This window comes from Piliocolobus tephrosceles, chromosome 19 (genome assembly GCF_002776525.5).
Source record: "Piliocolobus tephrosceles isolate RC106 chromosome 19, ASM277652v3, whole genome shotgun sequence".
Classification (NCBI taxonomy): Eukaryota; Metazoa; Chordata; class Mammalia; order Primates; family Cercopithecidae; genus Piliocolobus; species Piliocolobus tephrosceles.
In genome coordinates, this window is record NC_045452.1 from 39826705 (window position 1) to 39851522 (window position 24818).

General features: G+C 46.6%; 2 protein-coding genes across 3 annotated transcripts in view; both read left to right on the forward strand.

Moving 5' to 3' along the window:
* The first annotated feature begins 7841 nt into the window (after positions 1–7841).
* On the forward strand, positions 7842–8824 carry LOC111526107 (putative uncharacterized protein encoded by BRWD1-AS2). The gene is given in 2 exon segments (XM_023191688.3): positions 7842–8637; positions 8639–8824. Coding segments are annotated over 2 exon segments (438 nt in total). The 5' UTR covers positions 7842–8385.
* The window catches only part of BRWD1 (bromodomain and WD repeat domain containing 1), a 124338-nt gene continuing 107999 nt past the window's right edge, over positions 8480–24818 (forward strand). For both annotated transcript variants that reach the window (XR_003309752.2, XM_023191687.2), the window contains exons 1-5: positions 8480–9363; positions 9518–9576; positions 9720–9749; positions 9914–9973; positions 23293–23443. Coding sequence is in view for 1 of the 2 variants with exons in the window: in XM_023191687.2 (XP_023047455.1) it covers positions 9315–9363; positions 9518–9576; positions 9720–9749; positions 9914–9973; positions 23293–23443 (349 nt within the window). In the remaining variant the exon portion in view is untranslated. The remainder of the gene's footprint in view (positions 9364–9517; positions 9577–9719; positions 9750–9913; positions 9974–23292; positions 23444–24818) is intronic.

The following is a 24818-nucleotide window of genomic DNA, read 5'->3' on the forward strand; positions in this document are numbered from 1 at the left end:
GAAAACTAGAGGATACTGAGCCAGTTTGAGAGAGAGGCTGGGGGAAGCCAGGGGTGAGTGCTGTGTTCTGCGGGGGCTCAGGGAGATGGAGGCCTATGAAACAGGCTGCTGGCAGTGGGTTGAACAGGCTGGCCACGGAGGGCATGGGGCACCTGGGAAATATACGGACAGGATGCCCTGTTCCTGTAGCATGGGGACCCTCTCCTAAAGCAGCCTCCATCGCACCACCTGAAAGTGTTTCCTTCCACTCACTCTTCCGCTCCAGAGACTTTGACTATCCTGCTGCCTTTGAGGGGAGCTTTGAGCCAAGGAGGCCGTATCTCCAGGTATGTTATGGGCCAACAAGTTTCTGCCGATTGTCTTCAGACCTCTTTTTGAGACAGAGTCTCACTGTGTCACCCAGGCTGGAGTGCAGTGGTGCGATTTTGGCTCACTGCAACCTCTGCCTCCCAAGTTCAAGCGATTCTCCTGCCTCAGCCTCCTGAGTAGCTAGGATTACAGGTGCCCGCCACCACGCCCGGCTAATTTTTTTGTATTTTTAGTGGAGGCGGGAGTTTCACCATGTGGTCAGGCTGATCTCGAACTCCTGACCTCAAGTGCTCTGCCTGCCTTGGTCTCTCAAAGTGCTGGGATTACAGGTGTGAGCCACCGCACCCAGCCTTGTCTTCAGATCTAATCACCACAGTGGCTGAAAGATTTGAGTAAATGTTGAAAGCATAACTATCTCTAATTTGAGGGACTGTCTAGTTGAGCAATTTTTCATTAAACAACCAACAAATATTTATTGCATGCCTACCATATGTATATCAGGACTCATTATAGCCCTGCAGATGTATCAGAGAGCAAAACAGACACAGATCTCTGCCTGCCTTCATAGAATGGCAGGAGATAGACAATAAACAAAATAGACAGGGACACGTTACAGTAGGTTAGAAAATCAACAGTGCTATGGAGGAAAAGAACACAGGAAGAATAAAAGAGAAATGGGCTCAGAGTGAGGATACGTTTAAATTGTACTTAGGGTGGTTAGGGAAGGTCTCATTGAAAACATGATATTTGAGCCAAGACTTGAAGGAGGGGAGGGAGTCAACCATGCAGTTTTTCTAGGGAAGAGCATTCTTGCACAACAAACAGCAAGTACAAATGCCCTGAGGTAGCCGTGGGCCAGGCCTGCGTTGGGGATGTCAGGCCGCAGCAAGGCTGGAGCAGTATGAGAAGGGGAGCAGTCAGGTGAGAGGTCAGACAAGCCAGAGAGAGGCTACATCGTGTGGACTTGGGCTTTTCCTCTGGGTCTGATGGGAGCCTCTGGAGGATTTTGACAGAGGAAGGACAAGTCTGTTTTTAGTTTTTTTTTTTTTTTTGAGATGGAGTTTCACTCTTGTTGCCCAGGCTGGAGTACAGTGGCTCGATCTCAGCTCACTGCAACCTCCGCCTCTCGGGTTCAGGCGATTCTCCTGCCTCAGCTTCAGCCTGCCTGGGACCTGTAGTCCCAGCTACTGGAGAGGCTGAGGCAGATAATTGCTTGAACCTGGGAGGTGGAGGTTGCAGTGAGCCGAGATCAAGCCATCGTACTCCAGCCTGGGCAACAGAACAAGATCCTGTCCCCACCCCCTCCCCCCACAAAGAAAGATCCGACTCAAAGATTTTTGAAAAGAGGTTAACGGCTTGGGTGTGGTAGTCACACCTATAATCCTAGCACTTTGGGAAGCTGAGAAGGAGGATTGCTTGAGCCCAGGAGTTCGAGACCAACCTGGGCAACATGGTAAAACCCTGTCTGTAGAAAAAAATGCAAAAACTAGCCAGTTGTGGTGGTGGGAGGCAGAGGTGGGAGGATCAATTGTGCCTGAAAGATGGAGGCTGTAGTGAGATGTGATTGCACTACTGCACTCCAGTCTGGATGGTACGGTGAGACCCTGTTTCAACAAGAAAAAAGAGAGAAGCCCAACTCCTTAAGGGGCAGGGGAGGCAGTGGTATTAAAGCCCAGAGGGGGTCTCTATGTGCAAAGAGAGTTGTCCCACACAAACAGCAGCTACTATCAACCTGTGGCTTAGCAGGAAGAGAGCTGGGAAAATGGAAACTCCAACCTCGCTCTCCTCCCACCCTTCCGTCTCCCGCTGAGGCCTCTTACTGGATGAATCCCATTGGAAACTCAACGGCAAGGGAGCCGGGGCTTTACTGCACAGTCATCTTTCCTGGGTGTGGAGCAGGGAGGGAGGAGAGTAGAATGTCCTCCACGGTGTTAAAGGCAAGCCAAGGAGTTTGGATTTGAGGTGACAGTGAATGAGAAAGATGTGAACACAGAAGCACTATGTTAAGTTGTACTTAGGGATTTTAAAAGTAGTGACAGGATTATCTCCAAAGAAGATATAGAAGTGGCAAAGAAAATAAAAATAAAAAAAAAATAAAAACATAAAAGTAATGACAGGATTAATTAAGTGGGGAGTCAGGGAGAACTTTGAGGAGGATACTCTTTGATGATTAAGGGCCCAAACTAAGTGACAATGGAGAGAAAAAGAATCATTTTTATATAACAGGGTCATGCTGAGAGCTGGACATTGTTCAGGGAGCTTCACAGGCATGTTCTCTGGAAATGCTCACGAACACATCTAGCTGTCTCATGATCCTTAAATAATGCATGGAAATGGTTTAGGACAGAGTCCAGCATACAAACATAATAAATGTTATTAGTTGTCATGCTCATTTTAAAGATTATTAAAGAAAACAAACAGAAAAATATCTGAGCCAAGAGGTTGCCCAACTCCGACATCCAAACACAGACACATTCTGATCCCAGCTCCCATGTTCCCAAGGTCTTGTCCAACCACACTGTGTTTTCTTTAGTGCTGTGAGAAATGTTTCAAAGTAAGAACAAGTAAGACTTGGAGACAGACATGGGCCAGCGCCTGCAAGCTGGGAACAAATAGGACAGAAGCCAATGGCAAGGGAGAGGCCAAAGTTGGAGAGGGAAGAGATAAATGTGGAAACAATTTGCTGAGGAAGGCAGGGACAAGTAGCATTAAGGGGACAGCTGGTTGGGTTAGATTTAAAGGGAAGAAAAGGTCCTGTGGGAAAGATGACACCACTAGTAGGTGGAGGAAGGGCCTCAGGAATTAAATGCAATATAATATCTACTAGTGACTAAGGGCTTATCAAAAGATCAGATACCTTCTTCATTTTTACTTTGAAAGCCCTCAAAAAATTGATCAAAGTCTGGGTGTGGTGGCTCATGCCTGTAATCCCAGCACTTTGGGAGGCCAAGACAGGAGGGTCATTTGAGGCCAGGCAATGCAGTGAGACCCTCTCTTTAAAAAATAAATAAATAGGCCGGGCGCGGTGGCTCAAGCCTGTAATCCCAGCTAGTTGGGAGGCTGAGGCAGGAGAATGGCGTAAACCCGGGAGGCGGAGCTTGCAGTGAGCTGAGATCCGGCCACTGCACTCTAGCCTGGGCGACAGAGTGAAACTCCGCCTCAAAAAAAAAAAAATAAAAATAAAAAAATAAATAAATAAAATCTATTGAAGTGTTAACTCTCCTCTTCCTAGGGAATTTACCTAACAGAAGTCCAGGAAGATCAAGGCGGGAGAATCACTTGAGGCCAGGAGTTTGAGACCAGCCTGGGCAACAGAGCAAGACCCTCATCTCTACAAAAAATTGAAAAAAAAACTAGCCAGGCATGGTGGTGCACATCTGTAGTTTCAAGCACTCAGTAGGAGGATTGCTTGAGCTCAGGAATTTGAGGCTGCAGTGAGCTATGATTGCACCACTGCACTCTCGCCTGTGTGACAGAATGACATACTATCTCCAAAGAGGAAAAAACTGAAAAAAAGCCCAGGAGCCAGGGAAGACTTTCAACACATATTTTGTTGAATGAATGAAGTGATCCAGGCTTTTGTGTGCATTTAATTTCACCTCTAGGTGCTGATCCAGTTTGTGGTACAGTGTTCTGGAGGTCCAACATCATCTACTTCCTACCCCTCAGAGGTATGCTTATGTTGTGTGTTCATCAACATCAGGATAGCCTCCTGAATGAACCTAAATTCAGTTAACGTAAATTTGCGTTAAAACTAATATTAGGCTTTGGATTATGTATCTGAGTTGTTTTGCATGATTTCCACTGCCCGTAGATTTCCTTATATCATTTTTCAGAGTCTTTTGAAATGGACTCTAATCTACTAATTCATTCCATTTTGACCACTCTCTTATGTGAATTGTTGGAATCAGACTTGTTTGGTCACCATTTTCTAGATATGCATTCACATTTAACGCTGTTAGGCTTCCTAAGTGGTGACTTGGAAGGCCTTACTGAATTTTATTTTCCTCTCATTCGCAGACAGATTTAAAAAAAAAAAAGCTTTCCAGGCTTAAGCAAATTCTTAAACTTTATTAGCCTTAGTTCCTCATTCTTTTTTGAGACAGGGTCTTGCTCTGTTGCCAGGCTGGAATGCAGTGCTACCACCATAGCTCGTGACAGCCTCGAACTCCTGGGCCCAAGTGATCTCCTGCCTCAGTCTCCCCAATAGCTCGAACTACAGGCACCCAACACCATGCATGGGGTAATTTTTTCATGTTTTGTGGAGAGAGGGTCTCACTATGTTCAAGAACAGCCTTGAACTCCTGGGCTCAAGCGATCCTCCTGCCTTGGTCTTCCAAAGTGCCGATAGCACAGATGAGAGCCACTACAACCCGCCTAGTTTCCTCATTCTTAAAATGGGAATAACACAATCTAAGAGTTGCCTGTGGTAAATGAGATTACACATATACTTATGTGGGTTTTCAAATGTCAGCTCTCTGATGCACTAGCTGTGCAATCTTGTTTAAGTCTCCTACTTTTCAGGTCCCGTTTTCCTCTTTCGTGAAACGTGGCCAAGGGACAAAGGACTTTGCAGTGTTTGTGTTTCAGTCTAAGGTAATACTGTCTGCTTGGGATTGCAGTCGAGCCACCACTTACCAGCTATATGCTCTTGGGCCATACTCAAATCCCTCCCCGCCTCAGCTTTCTCCTTGTGCAGTGAGCCTATCAACGACATCTGAGAGCTGTTTATCCAGTCAGGAGTTGCTTGTCACCGGCTACGACATTGGTTCCCTTGAAAATGCAACCCTATAGCTTAATGTCACCTGCTGTTAAGATTTTCCAACATTTACTTACCATATAGCTTTCTTGTGATGAAACTCAAGTTATTTCCATTTACCCAAAAGCAAACCTCAATGTGTATGTAAGGAATGGCTTCGGCCGGGCGCAGTGGCTCAAGCCTGTAATCCCAGCACTTTGGGAGGCCGAGAAGGGCGGATCACGAGGTCAGGAGTTCGAGACCATCCTGGCTGACACAGTGAAACCCCGTCTCTACTAAAAAATACAAAAAGCTAGCCGGGCGAGGTGGCTGGCGCCTGTAGTCCCAGCTACTCGGGAGGCTGAGGCAGGAGAATGGCGTAAACCCGGGAGGCGGAGCTTGCAGTGAGCTCAGATCCGGTCACTGCACTCCAGCCCCGGCCACAGAGTGAGACTCCGTCTCAAAAAAAAAAAAAAAAAAAAAAAAGGAATGGCTTGGACTGAATTGTGTGAGGAATACACCAATTCTTGCCTTGTTTGGAGACCACTTCTGGCGGGTACCCACTAAGGAGTTGCTCCTGGACAGCGTATTTCCTTTTCCTCCTCCTGGTAGGCACATGTGAGTTATATCTGAGTCTTTTGACATCTGGGAGTTGAATGGGGAAGATATTCTCCCTCTCGTTAGAAATCTTTTTTCCTATTCAAAATCTAGAAAGAATATTTGTCATGAACGTGACGGTAAGTCGTAAAAGGACTCCCAGGGCGCTTGCAAAGGAAAACTCATGTCATCATGTTTTTTTTTTTTTTTTTTTTTTGAGACAGGGTCTTGCTCTGCTGCTTAAGCTGGAGAACAGTGCTATGGTCATGGGTCACTGCAGCCTCGATTTCCCAGGCTCTAGCCATTCTCTTGCCTCAGCCTCCTAAGTAGCTGGGGCTACAGGTACACACCTACCATGCCTGGCTATTTTTTATTTTTTTATTTTTTGTAGAGATGGGGGTCTCACTATGTTGCTCAGGCTGGTCTTGAACTCCTGGGCTTAAGCAATTCTCTGGCCTAGGCCTCCCAAAGCGCTGGGATTACAGGTGTGAGCCACTGTGTCTGGGCTCGTGTCATCATTTCTGATCTCCTGTAATGGTTACCATGCTGCCAACCACCAGAACTATAATTTCAGACAATGACCAAAGCTTGGAATATAAATTCTTGTTAATATCTTTTGGGGGTTTTGATCTTATGCCCTTGTTACAAACGAAATGCACAACTCCTTGGTCAATCATTGAAAGTTTAAATTCTCCCCTGATGTCTTTGTCATTTGGTAACATTGGTAATCTTGCAGCATCAGATCACACTGTACCATAGTCATCTATGCACTGTAACTTCGAATAATCAAGTTGTTGCAGTTACTCAAGTTAACAGTATAGCTACCAGCTTGTATGCCCTACCTTATTTGTTGGCACAACCTTGGCAAGCCCCAAACGAGATTTTTGTGATTCTTTTTTATTTCATCCCAACTTCATCTTGCAGACTTAATGTCCTACATATTTCTGAACTTGTCTCTTCACTATCCTTATAACCAATACCCTCATATATCTTTTCTATTTCAGGGGTCTGTTAAGTGCCTCTTGGTCTTAACTTTCTCAAATCCATCCTAAAATAGAAAATGATTCCTTCCTGGCTTAGAATCCTTCAACTGCTACCAATTTCAGCTTCTGACATCATGGTCCCATCCTCTCCAAAGTCACCCCAAGTAGTCACACTAAACTTCGGATTCCTTAAACTAGACATTACATTCATGTCTTGGCCTTCTGTTGTTTCTATGTCTGAAATCCTTTTACACACATCGTAGCCTGGATAACCCGAACTTCCCTAACATTTCCCCACGCAGAGGCAAGTTGATCCTTCTATCTCTGCCCTAAATCGTGTCATTATTTGCTTACATCTGTTTCCCCTAAGAGACGCTGAAGTCTTTGATGGCAAAGCTGTGGCTCATTTCCCCACCTTTTTTTGTTTTGTAAATCACCATCACTTGTTAGTGCTTGCTGACTTAACAGATGTATGGAGTTAACTTACTGATGCACTAGCTCAAACATGTTTAGATTGTTACCTCACTGATATCTTTTTTTTTTTTTTTGAGACAGAGTCTCGCTCTGTTGCCCAGGCTGGAGTGCAGTGGCACGATCTGGGCTCACTGCAGCCTCCGCCTCCGGGGTTCAAGCAATTCTTCTGCGTCAGCCTCTCAAGCAGCTTGGAGTACAGGTGCACACCGCGGCAACTGGCTAACTTTTTGTATTTTTAGTAGAGACGGGGTTTCACCATGTTGGCCAGGATGGTCTTGATTTCCTGACCTCATGATCTGCCCGCCTTGGCCTCCCAAACTGCTGGGATTAGAGGCGTGAGCCACCACGCCTGGACAGCCTCACAGATATCTGTATCTATTTATAAATACACATAAAAGCTTTTGGCCAGGCGCGTTGGCTCACGCCTGTAATCCCCAGCACTTCGGCAGGCCAAGGGGGGGGGGGGGTGGATAACCTGAGGCCAGGAGTTCAAGACCAGGCTGGCCAACACGGTGAAACCCCCCCCTCTCTACTAAAAACATAAAAATTAGCTGGACGTGGTGGCACGTGCCTGCAATTCCAGCTACTCGGGAAGCTGAGGCATGAGAATCGCTAGAACCCGGGAACCCGCGAGGCAGAGGTTGCAGTGAGGTGAGATCGTGCCACTGCACTCCAGCCTGGACGACAGAGCAAGACCCTGTCTCAAGAAAATAAAAAAATAAAAGCTTTTGCTATTTGGTGTATGCCAGGAACACATTAATTCATTAAATCCTCACAACTTTGTGAGGCAGGCACAAATATTGTCTGTTTACTAGTGAGGAATTATCTACGGTTTACTGGTAAGGAAACTGAGACCCACAGGTTGTGACTTGCTCGAGGTCAAGCTGGTGGAGCCAAGACAAGGTGCAGGCAGTGAGTCCTGCCCTAGAGTCTGACCTGAACCACATCTAACCTCTATGTGGTGTGTGGGTTATTGCCATGAGTAAGAATCAGAACGTTAAGGCGCACTCCAGGAAGGCAGGGACACCATTTAGGGTTACCGCTGTACTTTAGGGGTCAGAGCAGGGCAGGCTGGATGCACTGAGGAAACTCATCCAGTTAGGTCAGAAGCCTGGCAAGACAAGGGAATTCTCTGGTCCTTGTCCACCTCTCCAACCTCACATCCTACTAATCTTCCAAGAGGATTCTAACTACACATGGCTCCCGAGTTTCCGGCTTCTCTTCTCAGGGAGGGTCTGCGGCCCGTCTGCACCGCCTTCTCCCCGCAATCCCGTTTTCCTGTCCATGCTTGGACGGATCCGGCCGAGCCGTCAGCGGCAGCTGCGCGCTGCTTCCCCGACTCGCACCCCCTCGGCGAAGCGCTGCATTTTATGTAATTTTCTACCGGGCTGCTGGCCTCTGGGGGCTGCGGCTGGGTCTCGGCGGCCTTCACCGCCGCAGGCGCTCCGGCAACGCCGGTATCCGACGCCCCCGCCCCAGGAGCGCGGGTCCGGGCGGCGTTCCCCTCTGCGAGAGGCGCGGCGAGCCAACCCTCACTTTCAAAGCTGTACGCGTCCTCGAAGCGAGGGGTCTATCGTGGGGGGCAAAACGCGCTAGCCCCAGACGACCGGTTCGTGAAATCACCCTTCCGAGCGACCCGGAGCGGGCGACCCTGCCGAACCCGCGGCTCCGGGCCCTTGCGGTGCTGCGTAGAAGACCCAGGTCCCGCGGGGGGCGGCGGTGACTCTCCCCCTCCTGCGGCCGCGCTTCCGCCCCCGGCACCCGCACGCCGCTGGACCGCCCGGCGTCGCGCTGCCGCCTCACAAAGCCTGGGCGGCCGCCTCATCGCGCGCAGGGATCCGGGCCACGCGCCCTCCCCTCCCCCACTGGCCGCCGCTACCCTGGGCGCCCAGGTCTTTGCCCCCGCGTCACTTTCTCCTCATCGAGTCCCCGGAGACAGACAGCGGAGCGAGGCTCGCCTTCCCGGGCGGGACGCGAGCTCAAGTCCTCCCTTGGCGCTAAGGCCCTCGCCACGCACGGAGGGACTACTTTCCGTCTCCTGTGAGGTACTACTTCCTCCCCCGCGGAGGCGTCGTACCAGGCGGCGCGCACGGCATGGCGGCGGCAGCGGCGGCGCGCGCCTGAGGAGAGGGGACGCCAGCCCGGTCAGGCCTCGGCGCGGCCTACACGCTCCGCTCGCTCGCTCGCTCCCGCCTCCCGCCCCGTGTCCGGCCATGGCGGAGCCCTCGTCCGCCCGACGCCCAGTGCCTCTTATCGAGTCGGGTAAGACGCGAGGCCGTGCCACCCCCGTCCTGGCGCTCCCAGCTGCTTCGGCTTCCCTGGCTCCCCCGGCCCGGGTCCCGTCCGGGTCCTGGTCCCCGTCCCGGGCCCCGTCCCCTCCCTGCCGGGTTTGACCCAACTCCCTGTCTTCCCGCAGAGCTGTACTTCCTCATCGCCCGGTACTTATCGGCGGGCCCATGTCGGAGAGCCGCCCAGGTGAGTGCGGGCCCGCGGGCGGCTGCGGACTTGGCGTCCCCGGTGTCCCCGCCGCCGCCGGGGGTCGCGGGTGGAGGGCGGGGGTGAAGCGGACGCGCCCCGGGCCCGGCCCCACCCCTGACCGCGCGTCTCTTCGGCCGCAGGTGCTGGTGCAGGAGCTGGAGCAGTACCAGGTCTGTGCCCGCCCGTCCCCGCGCGCCCGTCCCCGCGCTCCCTCGCGTCCCTCCTCCCGACCTTGCCCCGAGGGATGCTCGCCCGCGCCCCCCGCCCGCCCCGCGCCCCCCGCCCGCCCCGCGCCGGAGCGGTGGTCACTTGTGTGCGTTTCGTGTCTTTCCAGTTGTTGCCGAAGAGGTTGGACTGGGAGGGCAACGAGCACAACAGGAGCTACGAGGAGTTGGTGAGCATTGGGCACGTTTGCTCCCCGGGTTCTCCGTGCACCGCCCCCCGCCCCTTCCCCTCGCGGGAATCCCGGCCCGTGGGGTGCAAAGTGTGAACCGCACTGGAGGGCGGCCCCAGAACAGCTGCCTTCCCCGCTGAATATTTTGTTTTGTTTTTGAGGCGGCCAGGTTTGTTTTGGCAGGAAACAGTCATGGGGGGCGGCGCGGGGCGGAGCGGTGGGGGCGACTCGCGGAGGTCCTGCGGCAGGGGTGGGGCTCCAGGTGCGGCCGCCTCTGCGGGGTGTGGCGTGCGCAGCCAGCCATTCAACGGGGCGGTTTCATCCGCTCCCCCCACCTCCACCGCGCTTGTAACTCGCGCTCTGATTGGCCTCTCCTGTCTTGCCCCGCCCGGGTCTGTCCCTCACTTGTTCCTTAGGAATTGAATCATTGGTCTCTGAAGGTGGAGAAATGTTCTTGTGTTGAGCTTTTTATTTTTTGTTTTGTCCGCAGCAGCGTCATAAAAATCTTGCAGCTGTGTGAATATGCTACTGTAATACTTGTGCTCTTTTCTCCTGTACAATATTTGTTGAACGCCGTAGAAAGTTGACTGATGAGTTTCACATTGATCTTGCTGTAGATAATAAAGTGCTTTAAATAGACACATTTTTTTTGAGCTCGGTTAAGCGTGCATTACAGTCTCATTTCTTTTGTGAACCTAGTTAGTATCTCTATATAACTTGCTTTTATCTGTAGTTAACAGCAGTTGCAGGGAGTCGTTTGTTTTTACTGGAGGCATTTTTCAGGAATGTATTTTTGCCATTTCGTTATTAGGACAAAGGAAATTCGTTGATTGCCAGGCCATGTTCAACATCTTGTATAAGGAAAACAATTGAGAGGGAAAAGAGCTTCTGAGTGATCTTTTACCACAGTTTGAAGACCTGTAACCCTTAAGCGGTAGAGTATGGTAGCAAGTGAAAAGAAGAAAAAACAGTTTTAGAAGATTACCGGTTTTGAATTAGAGACAACAAAAGAAACCAGAGGATGTGTTATTTCCGTGAGCAGTTAAAACTTGAAGCCTGGTGCAAGTAGCCAGTAATTTTAATATTTGCCTTCTTAGATTTTGAAGTAAACACTTAAAAGTGAATGTTTTCAGGAGAATGAGTTATAAAAATTCTGATGATGGCAATTTGTTTTCTTGAGTTTGACATTTTGAGATAGTTTTTTTGTAAACGTTGAGGAAATGTTTAAAGGACGCCCTCTTTTAGTTTTCTCCACTGATAATACAGCCTTATTGGTGAAGCGGAAAAGCACTGTTGGTTATGATGCTGTAGTCGTGCTACCTGAGAGAAAATAACTTGAAACAAATGTAGTGCTGTAACTACTGGAAAAGTTACTTTTAAAATACATTTATAGGGGCTGGGTGCAGTGGCTCATAGCTGCAATCCCAGCACATTAGGAGGCTGAGGTGGGAGGAGCACTTGAGGCCAGGAGTTCCAGACCAACTCTGTCTCCACAAAAAATAAGTAACAGAAAAATTAGGCGGATGTGGTGGTGCATGCCTGTGAGTCCCAGCTATTTCGGAGGCTGAGGCGGAAGGATCGCTTGACTCTGAGAGTTTGAGGCTGCATTGAACTATCCTCCTGCCACTGCACTCCAGCCTGGGAGATGGAGCAAGGCCTAGTTTCTTAAAAAAAGCCAAAAAAAAAAAAAACCCTAAAAAATTTATATAAGATTTTTGGCTTTTGTTGCTAGAATTGCTTAAAACCCTACTTACTATTGTTTAAAGTCATTTAAATTCTGTGATCATATGGCTGTGATTTGGCTGTGACATACGGCATCTCTTACTGCCTCCCTGATTTGGTAGGTCTGGTGGCTATCCTTTCTTTTTACCTTCCTCTCTGCGGTCCAGTCCCCCAGGACTGAATGATGATGAGCCTCCTGTGCAGAGAATTATTCTTTTGTTAATGGTGTATGTATACCTTCTAAACTTTCAAAGTCTTTTAGAAATATCTTATTAAGAAGTATTCCAGGCCAGCTGTGGTGCTTGCACCTGTAATTCCAGCACTTTGGTGGGACGCTTGAGGCCAGGAGTTCCAGACCTGCCTGAAGTGAGGTCAAGGATGCAGTGACCTCTGTTCAAGCCACTGTGCTCCAGCCTAGGTGAGCGAGACCCTGTCTGAAAACAAAAGCAACAACAAAAAAAGTTATTTCAAATATACACAAATGAGAATAATATAATGCACCCCTCTATACCAACAACAAATTTGAATTATTATTATTTTTTTTGAGACAGTCTGGTTTGAGGAGCAACCTTGGCTCACTGTAACCTCTGCCTTCTGGGTTCAAGTGATCCTTCTGCCTCAGCCTCCTGAGTAGCTGGGATTACAGGCACCTGGCTAATTTTTGTATTTTTAGTAGAGAAGGGGTTTCACCATGTCGCCAGGCTGGTCTTGAACTCCTGACTTCAGGTGGTCTGCCCGCCTCTGCTTCCCAAAGTGCTGGGATTACAGGCGTGAGCCACTGCGCCTGGCCAACAAATTTGAATTTTGAACATTACTAACTTGCTGTATTTACTTTGGTTTCTGTTTGAGTTATACATATGTTTTAATAAACTATCAATGGAAATCTTCAAACAAAAGCAATAGAATAATGATCCACCCATTAGGTGCCTGTTTTCCGACTTCAGTGATTATGAGAGAATGTTGTATGTTGCCTGCTCCTTTGTTTTTAAGCAAATTCCAGAAAGCCGTTCATTTCATTGGTTAATGTGTGGAAATGTTTTAAGGCAAATTCCAGACATTACATTTCATCTCTAAATTTGTCGGAGTTCATCTCTGAAAAATAAGGACTCCTTATTATACCATCAAGTGCCAGTATCACAGAGCCCATATCCAGATTTTCTTTTTGTTCCCTAGGTGTCTTTTTACAATTAGTTTGATTTGGTCTTCAGACAAGGTCCATACATGCATTGATTGATTTCTCTCCCCGCCCCACACTGGGTCTCACTCTGTTACCCGGGTTGGGGTGCAGTGGTATGGTCACAGCTCACTGAAATCTCCATTCCCAGGCTCAAGCAATCTTCCCACCTCAGTCCTCCGCCTCCTGAGTAGCTGGGACCACAGGCATGTGCCACCACACCTGGCTAAGTTTTTTTTTAATTTTTAAATTTTTTCCTAGAGAAGAGGACTCACCATGTTGTCCAGGCTCGTCTCAAATGCTCCTGCCAAAGTTGGAGTTACAGGTGTGAGCCACCACACCTGCCCTGATTTTTGTTTTGTTTTTTTGAGATGGAGTCTCACTTTATCGCCAGGCTGGAGTGCAGTGGCGTGATCTCAGCTCACTGCAACCTCCGCCTCCTGGGTTCAAACGATTCTCCTGCCTCAGCCTCCCAAGTAGCTGGGACTATAGGCACGCACCGCCACACCCAGCTAAGTTTTGTATTTTTAGTAGTGGGGGGTGTTTCCACCGTGTGGGCCAGGATGGTCTCCATCTCTTGACCTTGTGACCTGCCCGCCTCACCCTCCCAAAGTGCTGGGATTATAGGCGTGATTCACCGCACCCGGCCCCTGCCCTGATTATCTTCAATCTCTTCTTTTCTTGAATAGTCTTTTTTTTTTTTTTTGAGACGGAGTCTTGCTCTGTCGCACAGGCTGGAGTGCAGTGGCCGGATCTCAGCTCACTGCAAGCTCCGCCTCCCGGGTTTACACCATTCTCCTGCCTCAGCCTCCCAAGTAGCTGGGACTACAGGCGCCCGCCACCTCGCCCAGCTAATTTTTTGTATTTTTTAGTAGAGACGGGGTTTCACTGTTAGTCAGGATGGTCTCGATCTCCTGACCTCGTGATCCGCCCGTCTCAGTCTCCCAAAGTGCTGGGATTACAGGCTTGAACCACCGCGCCTGGCCATCTTGAATAGTCTTGTTTCTGTGTCATTGATTTACTGGAGACCGAATCGTTTATCCTGTAGAATGTTTTACATTCTGTATTTTCTGTATTTGTCTCATTGTTCCTCATGATGTTAACTTGTTCCTTTTTCTCAGTGGTTTTCATCTTCGGATTAGAATCATCTGGGGAGCTTTATAAACTCTGGTTGCCCAGAGTATGCCCCAAACCAGTTAAATCAGAATTTTTGTGGTAGGACTGGACATCAGTATTTTTAAAAGCTTTTTAGATGATTCTAGTACTAGTGTTTATAAAGCCACAATTTATCTTAAACTTGTGACCATGCTGTTATTCCAACCTGTTTTTGGGGGCAAGAGTATTTTTGGTACTTTTGCTTCTTCTTTTTTTTTTTTTGAGACAGAGTGTCACTTTGTTGCCCAAGCTGGAGTGCAGTGGTATGATCTTGGCTCACTGCAACCTCTACCTCCCAGGTTCATGCTGTTCTCCTGCCTCAGCCTCCTGAGTAGCTGGGATTACAGACATGTACCTCTATGCCTGGCTACTTTTTGTATTTTTAGTAGAGACGGGGATTCACCATGTTGGCCCAGCTAGTCTTGAACTCCTACTTTCAGTGATCACCTGCCTTGGCCTCCCAAAGTGCTGGGATTACAGGCATGAGTCACCTTGCCAGGCCTACTTTTGCTTCATATAAGAATTGAAGCCAAGTGGGGTGACTTAAGTCTATACAGAGACTTGAGGGTCTGAGGTGGGAGGATCACTTGGTGCCAGGGGTTTGAGAGCAGCCTGGGCAACATAAGCAATACCTCATCTGTGGAAAAAAATTTTATAAAACCTTGGTTTACAGGTGTGAGCCTCCTTGTCCAGCTCCCAAGTTTCTAGTCTCTGCCTGCACTGCTTTATTGCTAGACTGTATCTCATCAGTCACACTGCCATCATCAAGTGTCCCCAAGTTACAAATGAAATACCTATAGAAAGATAGATGTCTGCAGTCAATCAAAATACAGAATCTGTAGAGGAAAGAAATCAGCTACCCTCAGAATGAAGGGTCTTTAGAGTTCCACTGTGAAAACTAAATAATAATGGGATCAGGCAGGAGAATCACTTGAACCCAGGAGGTGGAGGTTGCAGTTAGCCAAGATTGTGCCACTGCACTCCAGCCTGGAGACAGAATGAGACTCCATCTCTAAAGAAAAAAAAAAAAGATATTTAAAGGTAACTAGTCTCAATTCTTTTTTTTTTTTTTTTTTTTTTTTTTTGGAGTTCTGGTCTCTTGTTGCCCAGGCTGGACTGCAGTGGCACGGTAACGAATGGTTCACTGCAACCTCAAACTCCTGAGACACAGGTGATCCTCCTGCCTCAGTGTCCCAAGTAGGTGGGACTACAGGAGTGCATAGCCACACCCAGATTAAGGTTTTTTTTTTTTTTTTTCTTTTCTAGACAGAGTCTTGTGCTGTCGCCCAGGCTGGAGTGAAGTGGTGCCACCGGGCTCACTGCAACCCCTGCCTCCTGGGGCAGTTCTCCTGTCTCAGCCTCCTGAGTAGCTGGGCCTACAGGTGCATGCGATTATGCCCAGCTAATTTTTGTATTAAAAAAAAATTAGGCCGGGCGCGGTGGCTCAAGCCTGTAATCCCAGCACTTTGGGAGGCCGAGACGGGTGGATCATGAGGTCAGGAGATCGAGACCATCCTGGCTAACACGGTGAAACCCCGTTTCTACTAAAAAATACAAAAAACTAGCCGGGCGAGGTGGTGGGCGTCTGTAGTCCCAGCTACTCTGGAGGCTGAGGCAGGAGAATGGCGTAAACTCGGGAGGCGGAGCTTGCAGTGAGCTGAGATCCAGCCACTGCACTCCAGCCTGGGCGACAGAGCGAGACTCCGTCTCAAAAAAAAAAAAAAAAAAGTTATTTTAAAAAAATTTTTTTAGACAGAGTCTCGCTCTGTTGCCAGGCTGTAGTGCAGTGGCACAATCTTGGCTCACTGCAACCTCCGCCTCCTGGGTTCAAGCGATTCTCCTGCCTCAGCCTCCTGAGTAGCTGGGACTACAGGCGCATGCCACCATGCCCAGCTAATTTTTGTATTTTTAGTAGATAACGGGGTTTCACCATGTTGGCCAGTGTGGTCTTGATCTCTTGACCTTGTGATCCACCCACCTCAGCCTCCCAAAGTCCTGGGATGACAGGCTTGAGCCACCGCACCAGGCCTAATTTTTGTATTTTTAGTAGAGATGGGTTTTCACCATATTGGTCAGGCTGGTGTCTCAAACTCCTGACCTCAGGTGATCCACCCACCTTGAGCTCCCAAAGTGCTGGGATTACAGGTGTGAACTACTGTGCCTGGCTGAATGTGCTACCTTAAAAGACAGTAGTTACTAGTTTCCATAGGCTCACCCAACAACAAGTTATTTGTGTCTAAGGGATAAAAGTTGAGTGATTCGTGTATTTTTGGATCATGTGTCTCCTTACGAATTTTTGCTAGCTTACTGTATTGATTCCTGAGAAAGATTTGTTAAAATTTCCAACTATAGCAGGATGTGGTGGCTCACGCCTTTAATCCCAGCACTTTGGGAGGCCAAGGCAGGCAGATCACTTGAGGTCAGGAGTTCAAGACCAGCCTGACCAACCTGGTGAAACCCCGTCTCTACTAAAAATACAAAAATTAACCAGGCATGGTGGTACATGCCTGTAGTCCCAGCTACTTGGGAGGCTGAGGCAGAAGAATTGCTCGAACCCGGGAGGTGGAGGTTACAGTGGGCGGAGATTGTACCACTGCCCTCCAGTCTGGGTGACAGAGCAAGATAGCTGAAAACAAAAAAACAAAAACAAGAACTCCAAATATGATGCTGGATTTATCACTCTTTTTGTCCTTTTTGAAACTGCTATTAGGTACATTCAAATTTAGGATTTTTGTTTTCCTATTGAATTGACATTAAATATTAGAAAATACTTTATTCATCATAATCTTCTTGCCTTCCTATCTACTTTGCCTTACATTAAGATGGCCACGCCTACTTTCTTTGGGTTAGTGATGGCACAGTGTATCTTTTTCTGTCCTTTTCCTTTCAACCTTTCTGTGTTCACACATTTAAAGTTTGTCTCCTCTAAACAGCTTGTAGTTTTATGTGCGTTCTTGCAGTGATGTTTTGGTCATTTGTATTTTTGTTTTGTTTTCCAGACAGGTTCTCACTTTGTTGCCCAGGGTGGAGTGCAGTGGCATGATCATGGCACACTGCAGCTCTGACTTCCTGGGTTCAGCCTCCTGAGTAGCTGAGACTATAGGTGTGTGCCATCATGGCCGGCTAATTAAAAAAAAATTGTTTTTGTAGAGCCAGTGTCTCACTATGTGGCCTAGGCTCATCTTGAACTCTTGGACTCAGGCAGTCCTCCCACCTTGGCCTCCCAAAGTGCAGGGATTATAGGTGTGAGCCACTGTGCCTTGCTCATTTGTATTTAACGTAATTACTTAAGCATAATTGGGTTTAAGTCTACCTGTTCTTTATCTCATTTCTTTATTCCTTCTCTCACTTTTTTTTCGATTAATCAGGTATTATTTTAAGATGACAGCAAGATTTTGAAAAGGTAAAAAGTATTCTACTTATTTCTTTCTTTCTTTATTTATTTTTGAGACAGGGTCTCACTCTGTCACCCAGACTAAGGTATGTTGACATGATCACGGCTCACTGCAGCCTCAGCCTCTTGGGCTCAAGCCGTCTTCCAACCTTAGTCTCCTGAGTAGCTGGAACCACAGGCACACACCTCCATACCTGGCTATTTTTTTTGTAGAGGTAGGGTTTTGTCATGTTGCCCAGGCTGGTCTTGAACTCCTGAGCAAGTGATCTGCCCTCCTCAGCCTCCCAAAGTGGACCTTGCCTGGACTAACTATTCCTTTCTTTCTTTCTTTAAATAACTTTTTTTTTTTTTTTTTTTTTGAGATGGAGTCTTGCTCTGTTGCCCAGGTTGGGGTGCAGTGGCGTGATTTTTGGCTTACTGCAACCTCTGCCTCCCACGCTTAAGTGATTCTCCTGCCTCAGCCTCCAGTGTAGCTGAGATTATAGGCGCCTGCTACCATGCCCGGCTAATCTTTGTATTTTTAGTAGAAGCTAGGTTTCACCACCTTCGCCAGGCTGGTCTTGAACTCCTGACCTTTCGTGATCTACCTGTTTTGGCCTCCCAAAGTGCTGGGATTACAGGTGTGAGTCACCGCACCTGGCCTCTTTATTTATTTTTTTCTTTCTTTTTTTGAGACAGAGTCTCGCTGTGTCGCCCAGGCTAGAGTGCGGTGGCGAGATCTCGGCTCACGGCATGCTCTGCCTTCCAGGTTCACGCCATTCTCCTCCTCAGCCTCCCGAGTACCTGGGACTACAGGCGCCCACCACCACGCCAGGCTAATTTTTTGTATTTTTAGTAGAGATGGGGTTTCACCGTATTAGCCAGGATGGTCTCAATCTCCTGACCTCATGATCCACTCGCCTTGGCCTCCCAAAGTGCTGGGATTAGAGGCGTGAGCCACCGTGCCCAGCCCTCTTTTTTAGTTATATGTCCTTTTATTATTCTTTTGGTGGTTTCCCCAGAGGTTTCAATATACATTACCAATATACATTAAATTAGTTCCTTTACCACCACTTCCCAAATAAATGAAGTTATAACTGTTAATTGTCACCATCTTGTAATCATTTTTGAGTTAGTAATCATTTTTTTTTTTTTTTTTTTTTTTGAGACGGAGTCTTCTTCTGTCACCCAGGCTGGAGTGCAGTGGCCGGATCTCAGCTCACTGCAAGCTCCGCCTCCCGGGTTTATGCCATTCTCCTGCCTCAGCCTCCGGAGTATCTGGGACTACAGGCACCCGCCACCTCACCTGGCTAGTTTTTTGTATTTTTTAGTAGAGACGGGGTTTTACTGTGTTGGCCAGGATGGTCTCGATCTCCTGACCTCGTGATCCACCCGTCTCGGCCTCCCAAAGTGCTGGGATTACAGGCTTGAGCCACCGCGCCCGGCCTAATCATTTTTTTTGAGACAGAGTCTCACTCTGTTGTGCAGGGTGGAGTGTGGTGGTGTGATCTCGGCTCACTGCAACCTTTGTCTTCTGGATTCAAGTGATTCTCCTGCCTCAGCCTCCCAAGTAGCTGGAATTGCAGGAGCATGCCACCACACCCAGCTGTTTTCTGTATTTTTAGTAGAGATAAGGTTTTGCCATGTTGCCCAGGCTGATGTTGAACTCCTGGCCTCAAGTGATCTGCCTGCCTGGGCCTCCCAAAGTGCTGGGATTACAGGCATGAGCCGCCATGCCTGGCCTTACTAATTTTTTTTTTTTTTTAAAGAAGGGATCTCACTCTGTCGCCTAGGCATGAGTGCAGTGGTGTGACCTCCGATCACTGCAACTTTCACCTCCCAGATTCAAGTGATTCTTGTGCCTCAGCCTCCCAAGTAGCTGGGATTACAGGCATGTGCCACCATGCCTGGCTAATTTTTGTATTTTTAGTAGAGGTGGGGTTTCACGACGGTAGCGAGCTGGTCTTGAACTCCTGACCTCAGGTGATCCGCCCACCTCAGCTTTCCAAAGCTGGAATTACAAGTCTGAGCCACTGCTCTCAGCCTGGCCTTACTTCATATATTATAAAAATTTCAAGATGTTATTAATGTTGTTTTAAAGTCAGTATTCACTTGCTTACCTACCTATACATCTTTTCTGGTATTTTTAATTTTTTCCTCCAGTTCCGTGGGACCTATTTATGGTAATTTTTATTCTGTCTGCAGGACTTATTTTGTTATTTCTTTTAACGAAGGTTTGGCTGGGCTTGGTGGATCACGCCTGTAATCCCAGCACTTTGGGAGGCCGAGGTGGGTGGATCACCTGAGTCAGGAGTTCAAGACCAGCCTAACCAACATGGTGAAACCACTTCTCTACAAAAGTAGAAAAATTAGCTGGGTGTGGTGGCGTGTGCTTGTAATCCCAGCTACTTGGGAGGCTGAGGCAGGAGAATTGCTTCAACCTGGGAGGTGGAAGTTGCAGTGATCCAGGATTGGGGCCACTGCACTCCAGCCTGGGCGACGGAGCAAGACTGTCTCCAAAAAAAACAAAACAAAACACAAAGGTTTGTTGACAGTGACTTCAGTAGCTGTGGAATTCTGGTTCGTAGTCTTTGTTTCTTTTTTTTTTGAGACAGAGCCTCGCTCTGTCGCCCAGGCTGGAGTGCAGTGGCCAGATCTCAGCTCACTGCAAGCTCCGCTTCCCGGGTTTATGCCATTTTCCTGCCTCAGCCTCCCGAGTAACTGGGACTACAGGCGCCCGCCACCTCGCCTGGCTCGTTTTTTTTGTATTTTTTTTTAGTAGAGACGGGGTTTCACCGTGTTAGCCAGGATGGTCTGGATCTCCTGACCTCGTGATCCACCTGTCTCGTAGTCTTTTTTTTTTTTTTTTTAGCACATTAAAGTTGTCTTACTGCCTTATGCCTTCCTTAATGTTGAAAATTTAGCAGTCTTGTTATTGCTCCTTTGAAAATAATGTTTTTTTGGTCTGGTTGGTTTTGAGATTTTTATTTGTCTTTGATTTTCAGCAGTTTTACTATGTTGTCCTGTAGTCATGATCTATTGCTATATAACAAATTACCCCAACATTTAGCTGCTTAAAACTACACTGATTTGTTATTATCTGCTAGTTTCTGTAAGTCAGCGGTCCAGACACACCTCAGGTGGGTTCCCTGTCTCCTTGTCTCTGAAGGTGCAGTCAGTGTTGGCAGAGCTGGGGTTTTAGCTGAAGGCTTGACGGGGGAGGAATAGGCTTCCAAGCTCATGTAGTTTTGGCAGGATTCAGTTCCTGGAGGGTTGTTTGACTGAGGGCCTCAGTTTCTACCTAACTATTGGCCACCCTCAGTTTCTCGCCCTTTTGGTCTTTCCAGTGTGATAGCTTGAGTTGTCAAAAGATGACAAGGCAGTAGAGTCTTAGCAAGAGGGAAGTCACAATTGTAAACTAATCATAGAAGTAGTATCCTCTCGATGTTACTGTATTTGGAAGTAACTGAGGGGAGGGTATTTCAGAAGTCTGTGACTACCAACAGTTTTGGGCACTATTAGAGGGCATGTCAGAAGCTGCCTTTCACATGTGCACCTAGGTGGTTTTCTTTGCATTTATTTTGCTTAGGTTCTCTGAGCTTTTTGAATAAGTGGTATGATATCAAATAGTTTAATGTGTAATTAAAGTCCCAAGTGGAAAGGACAGAAGGGAGAAGTAGTTTGAAGAAATAACAACTAAGCATTTTTGAACATCTGGGCCATCTTTAGGTCTGCTTCTATTGACCATTTCCCCTCTTGACCATGGATCACACACATATCTAGCTTTGTTGTGTATCTCATCATTTTTTGAGGTATGCTGTAACTTTTTGTGTAAAAAGAGTAGAGGCTGCCGTAATGTATTTACCCCTGGTAAAGATGTGCTCTTTTCTCAAGCAGTTAGTGTGTGAGACAGGATCAGTCTAATTTGTAATTGATCATCTCTGAGCTTTGTTAAATTCAGTTAATCACTGGCTTTGCGTGCTTTGAGGGTGGCATCAAGACTTTCCCTTCCAGGAGAGCTTGACATTTGGCCCTCGTGAAATTCCTGAGATGTCTTATTTTTTATATCGGAGTTGCCACCTTTCCAAACTTTGTGAGGTCTTGTTCTACTTTGTACCTGACTGCCAACTTTTTAGGTTGCTACAGAGTTCGCTCTGCTTTGTGGTCCTGCTCTAGGCTTTCCATGTCAGAAGACATCATTCTCCACCCTGTTGTTCTATCTCTATAGCCTTAGGAGGGCCTCTGCAGTGCATTTGGAATGTAAGGTTTCTTCCAGGGCTGCCCTGGCTTTAGTGTTTGGGCCCTATGCAGTTAGTGAAGGCCTATGGGAAAAAATTGTGGTAGGTGTGCAGACTCGCTGTAGCTGACGCTCCTTAGGATTCTGATCAGTCATGCTGGCCACAAGTGGTCATTAATTTTGTTAGAGGTTTGAGTGGTTTTTTCTTATTCTTGTCTGAGGTCAGTTCTTCCTGCCTGTCTACTAGGGATGAAAGCAGCTATGAGTCCCTTTTCTTTAACTTTATGTATTTTTGAGATGGAGTTTCATTCTTGTTGCCCAGGCTGTGAGTGCTATGGCATGATCTTGGCTCACTGCAACCTCTGCCTCCCAGGTTCAAGTGATTTCATACCTCAGCCTGCTAAGTAGCTGGAATTACAGGCGCCCACCACCACACCCAGCTACTTTTTGTATTTTTTCTTTTTAGTAGGAATGGAGTTTCATTTCTGCCAGGCTGGTCTTGAACTCTTGACCTCCAGTGATCCACCCGCCTTGGCCTCCCAAAGTGTTGGGATTACAAGCGTGAGCCACCGCGCCTGGCCTGAGTCCCTTTTCTGTTCCCAGAAAAGCTTGTACTTTCTGGGATTAGTTAATATAGACTTTCCTTTGTTTTTTCAGCTATGATGGGTTTGTACATTTTTAAAAGTTTATCCAGCTTGTTCTCATTGTAGAGATGAGAGCGATATCTTTTATCTTTTACATTGGAGTAAATAAATGATTATTTTTCATTTAAAATTATGAGAGACATATAATTGTCTATAGTTATCCATAGCTATATCTACTTTTGGTTCCTGGCACGTAGTTGGCTGTCAATACTTACTGAAAGAATTAATGTTTTTTACTGCCTAGTGTATTGTTGAGAACCACTTATCCATGATTTAGATACTAATTGATGTCTTGTATGATCTTTGATATCTTAACATTCTCTCTCAAAGATGTGTGCTTCACTTACAGGCCAGTTAGCATAATTTTTTTTGTTTTTTGAGACGGAGTTTCATTGTTGTTGCCCAGGCTAGAGTGCAATGGCATGATCCTGGCTCACTGCACCCTCCACCTCCTGGGTTCAAGTGATTCTCCTGCCTCAGCCTCCCAAGTAGCTGGGAATATAGGCGTGCACCACCATGCCTGGCTAATTTTGTATTTGTAGTAGAGATGGGGTTTCACCATGTTGGTCAGGCTGGTCTCGAACTCCTGACCTCAAGTGATCCACCTGCCTTGGCCTTCCGAAGTGCTGAGATTACAGGTGTGAGTCACTGTGCCTGGCCCCGTTAGCGCAATTTTGAGTAAAGTCTTGATTTCAAGTCTTGAAATTAGGTTTTGTTAGCTCTGCAACCTTTGTTCTTTTTCAAAGGTGCTTTGCCAGGTCATTTGCGTATAAATTTTAGAACAAAATTGTCAATTTCTACAAAAAAAAACTGAAGTTTTGAGTGTTACAGGTTTGAATCTGTAGATCAAATCTGTAGATCAGCTTACTGCTTATTTAAGTCATCTTTAATTTCTCTCAGCATGTTTTACAGTTCTCAGTGTATGCTTTTCACGTTTTGCCAGACTTATCCCTAAGTATTTAATAGTTTTTGATATTATTAAACTGTTGTCATTAAAACTTGCTCTCCATCTAGGTCTTGTCCAATAAGCATGTGGCTCCTGATCATCTGTTGCAAATCTGCCAACGCATCGGTCCTATGTTGGATAAAGAAATTCCGCCCAGTATTTCAAGAGTCACTTCTTTACTTGGTGCAGGAAGGCAGTCTTTGCTACGTACAGCAAAAGGTACCTTAATTTGAAGAAGTGTTCTGCTTTGTATTAATAGCCTAATAATGATTATAATTGTGAAGTAATGTAAGCATTGTGGAAGAAAGGTGATAATGTAACTATAAATCATGCTGTGGACTATAAAATTCTCTGCGTTTAGCGTAGAACGTTGAATTTTATTACATAAGTGTTTAATGGGTCCTTCTGCATTAAAAAGTTGATAAAGATATAGATGTTAAGCTAAAAAGCTTGAATTTATTCTGAGATGTTGTTTGAGGTTTTATCAGTGTGAGTTCTTAATTTTCCATTTTGTAGCTCACTCATAACTTCATTGAATGTAACTGTATGTGTCTAATAAACTCTTTAAATGCTAGAAGTATTTCATTTGATATTTAGCTTCTGAAAGCCCTTTGTTATAAAGGGAAGTGATTTTCTAAATTTGGTAGCAGCTTGAAAACAAGCACCAAAAATGTAAAATTGCATGGTTCTTTTTTTACTAATTTAATTTTTTTGCAAAGTTATGTGCTAGCAAAATGTTTGAAATTGCTATTCTTTTTCTGTTAGCTTGGTATATATGACTCAGACTAAGTATATGTATGTGATATAATCTATGTGTACATGTGGCTAAACTGCTAATGGGCAAAGATTGTTGGTTCTTCTGATCCTGAGTATACATCAAATTCATCCCATGATTATTTTTTATTACGAGCTATTGCTGATGTGATGCTATCTCTTAGATGCACCACCAGTATAAAGCTTAACTGAGAAAGAACACCCTTCTCTCTTAGTTCCGTGCCAGACTGGTTTGTTAGGTTTAGTTGTTTCTTAGTGCTCTTAGCCATGTCACCCTGTGGCACTAATCAGGAAACTGTTTATATTCTTCCTCTTTTGTGTCCCTATTCACTTTGTAATTAGCTGGTTATATGGTAGTTAATTAGTAGCCTGTTTTCCTTTGTTTTCTTTACTTGTGTCAAGCTCCATGTCATTGTTTTGTGATGAGCAGTGATTTAGAACTGGCCAGACCTTAGAAGAGTCTTCAGTAAGCTGCCCTAGGGTAGGGGCATATTCTCTATTTGTTTTGTACTGGTACCCCAAGAGGATGCCTTGTAACTGTTCTTTGGTCATGATAGTGGAAATGAATCCATTCATGTAAAATGCAATATGCCTGTTAGTTTGGGGCACCCGAGGCTCAGTAGAGGTTTAGTACGGTGCCTTCCCTTTCTTCTCTGAGTTATGAAGAAACTAATTTCTGGCACAGTGTGACTGCTTAAAACCCTATGTTCTGCTATCTCCTATAGAGGAGAGCAGACTTTTTTTTCTTAGTGCATTTGCTGGTAGGTCAAGGAGGGCTGGACTTTGAATTAGTGTTCAGAGTCACAGATCCTACATATGT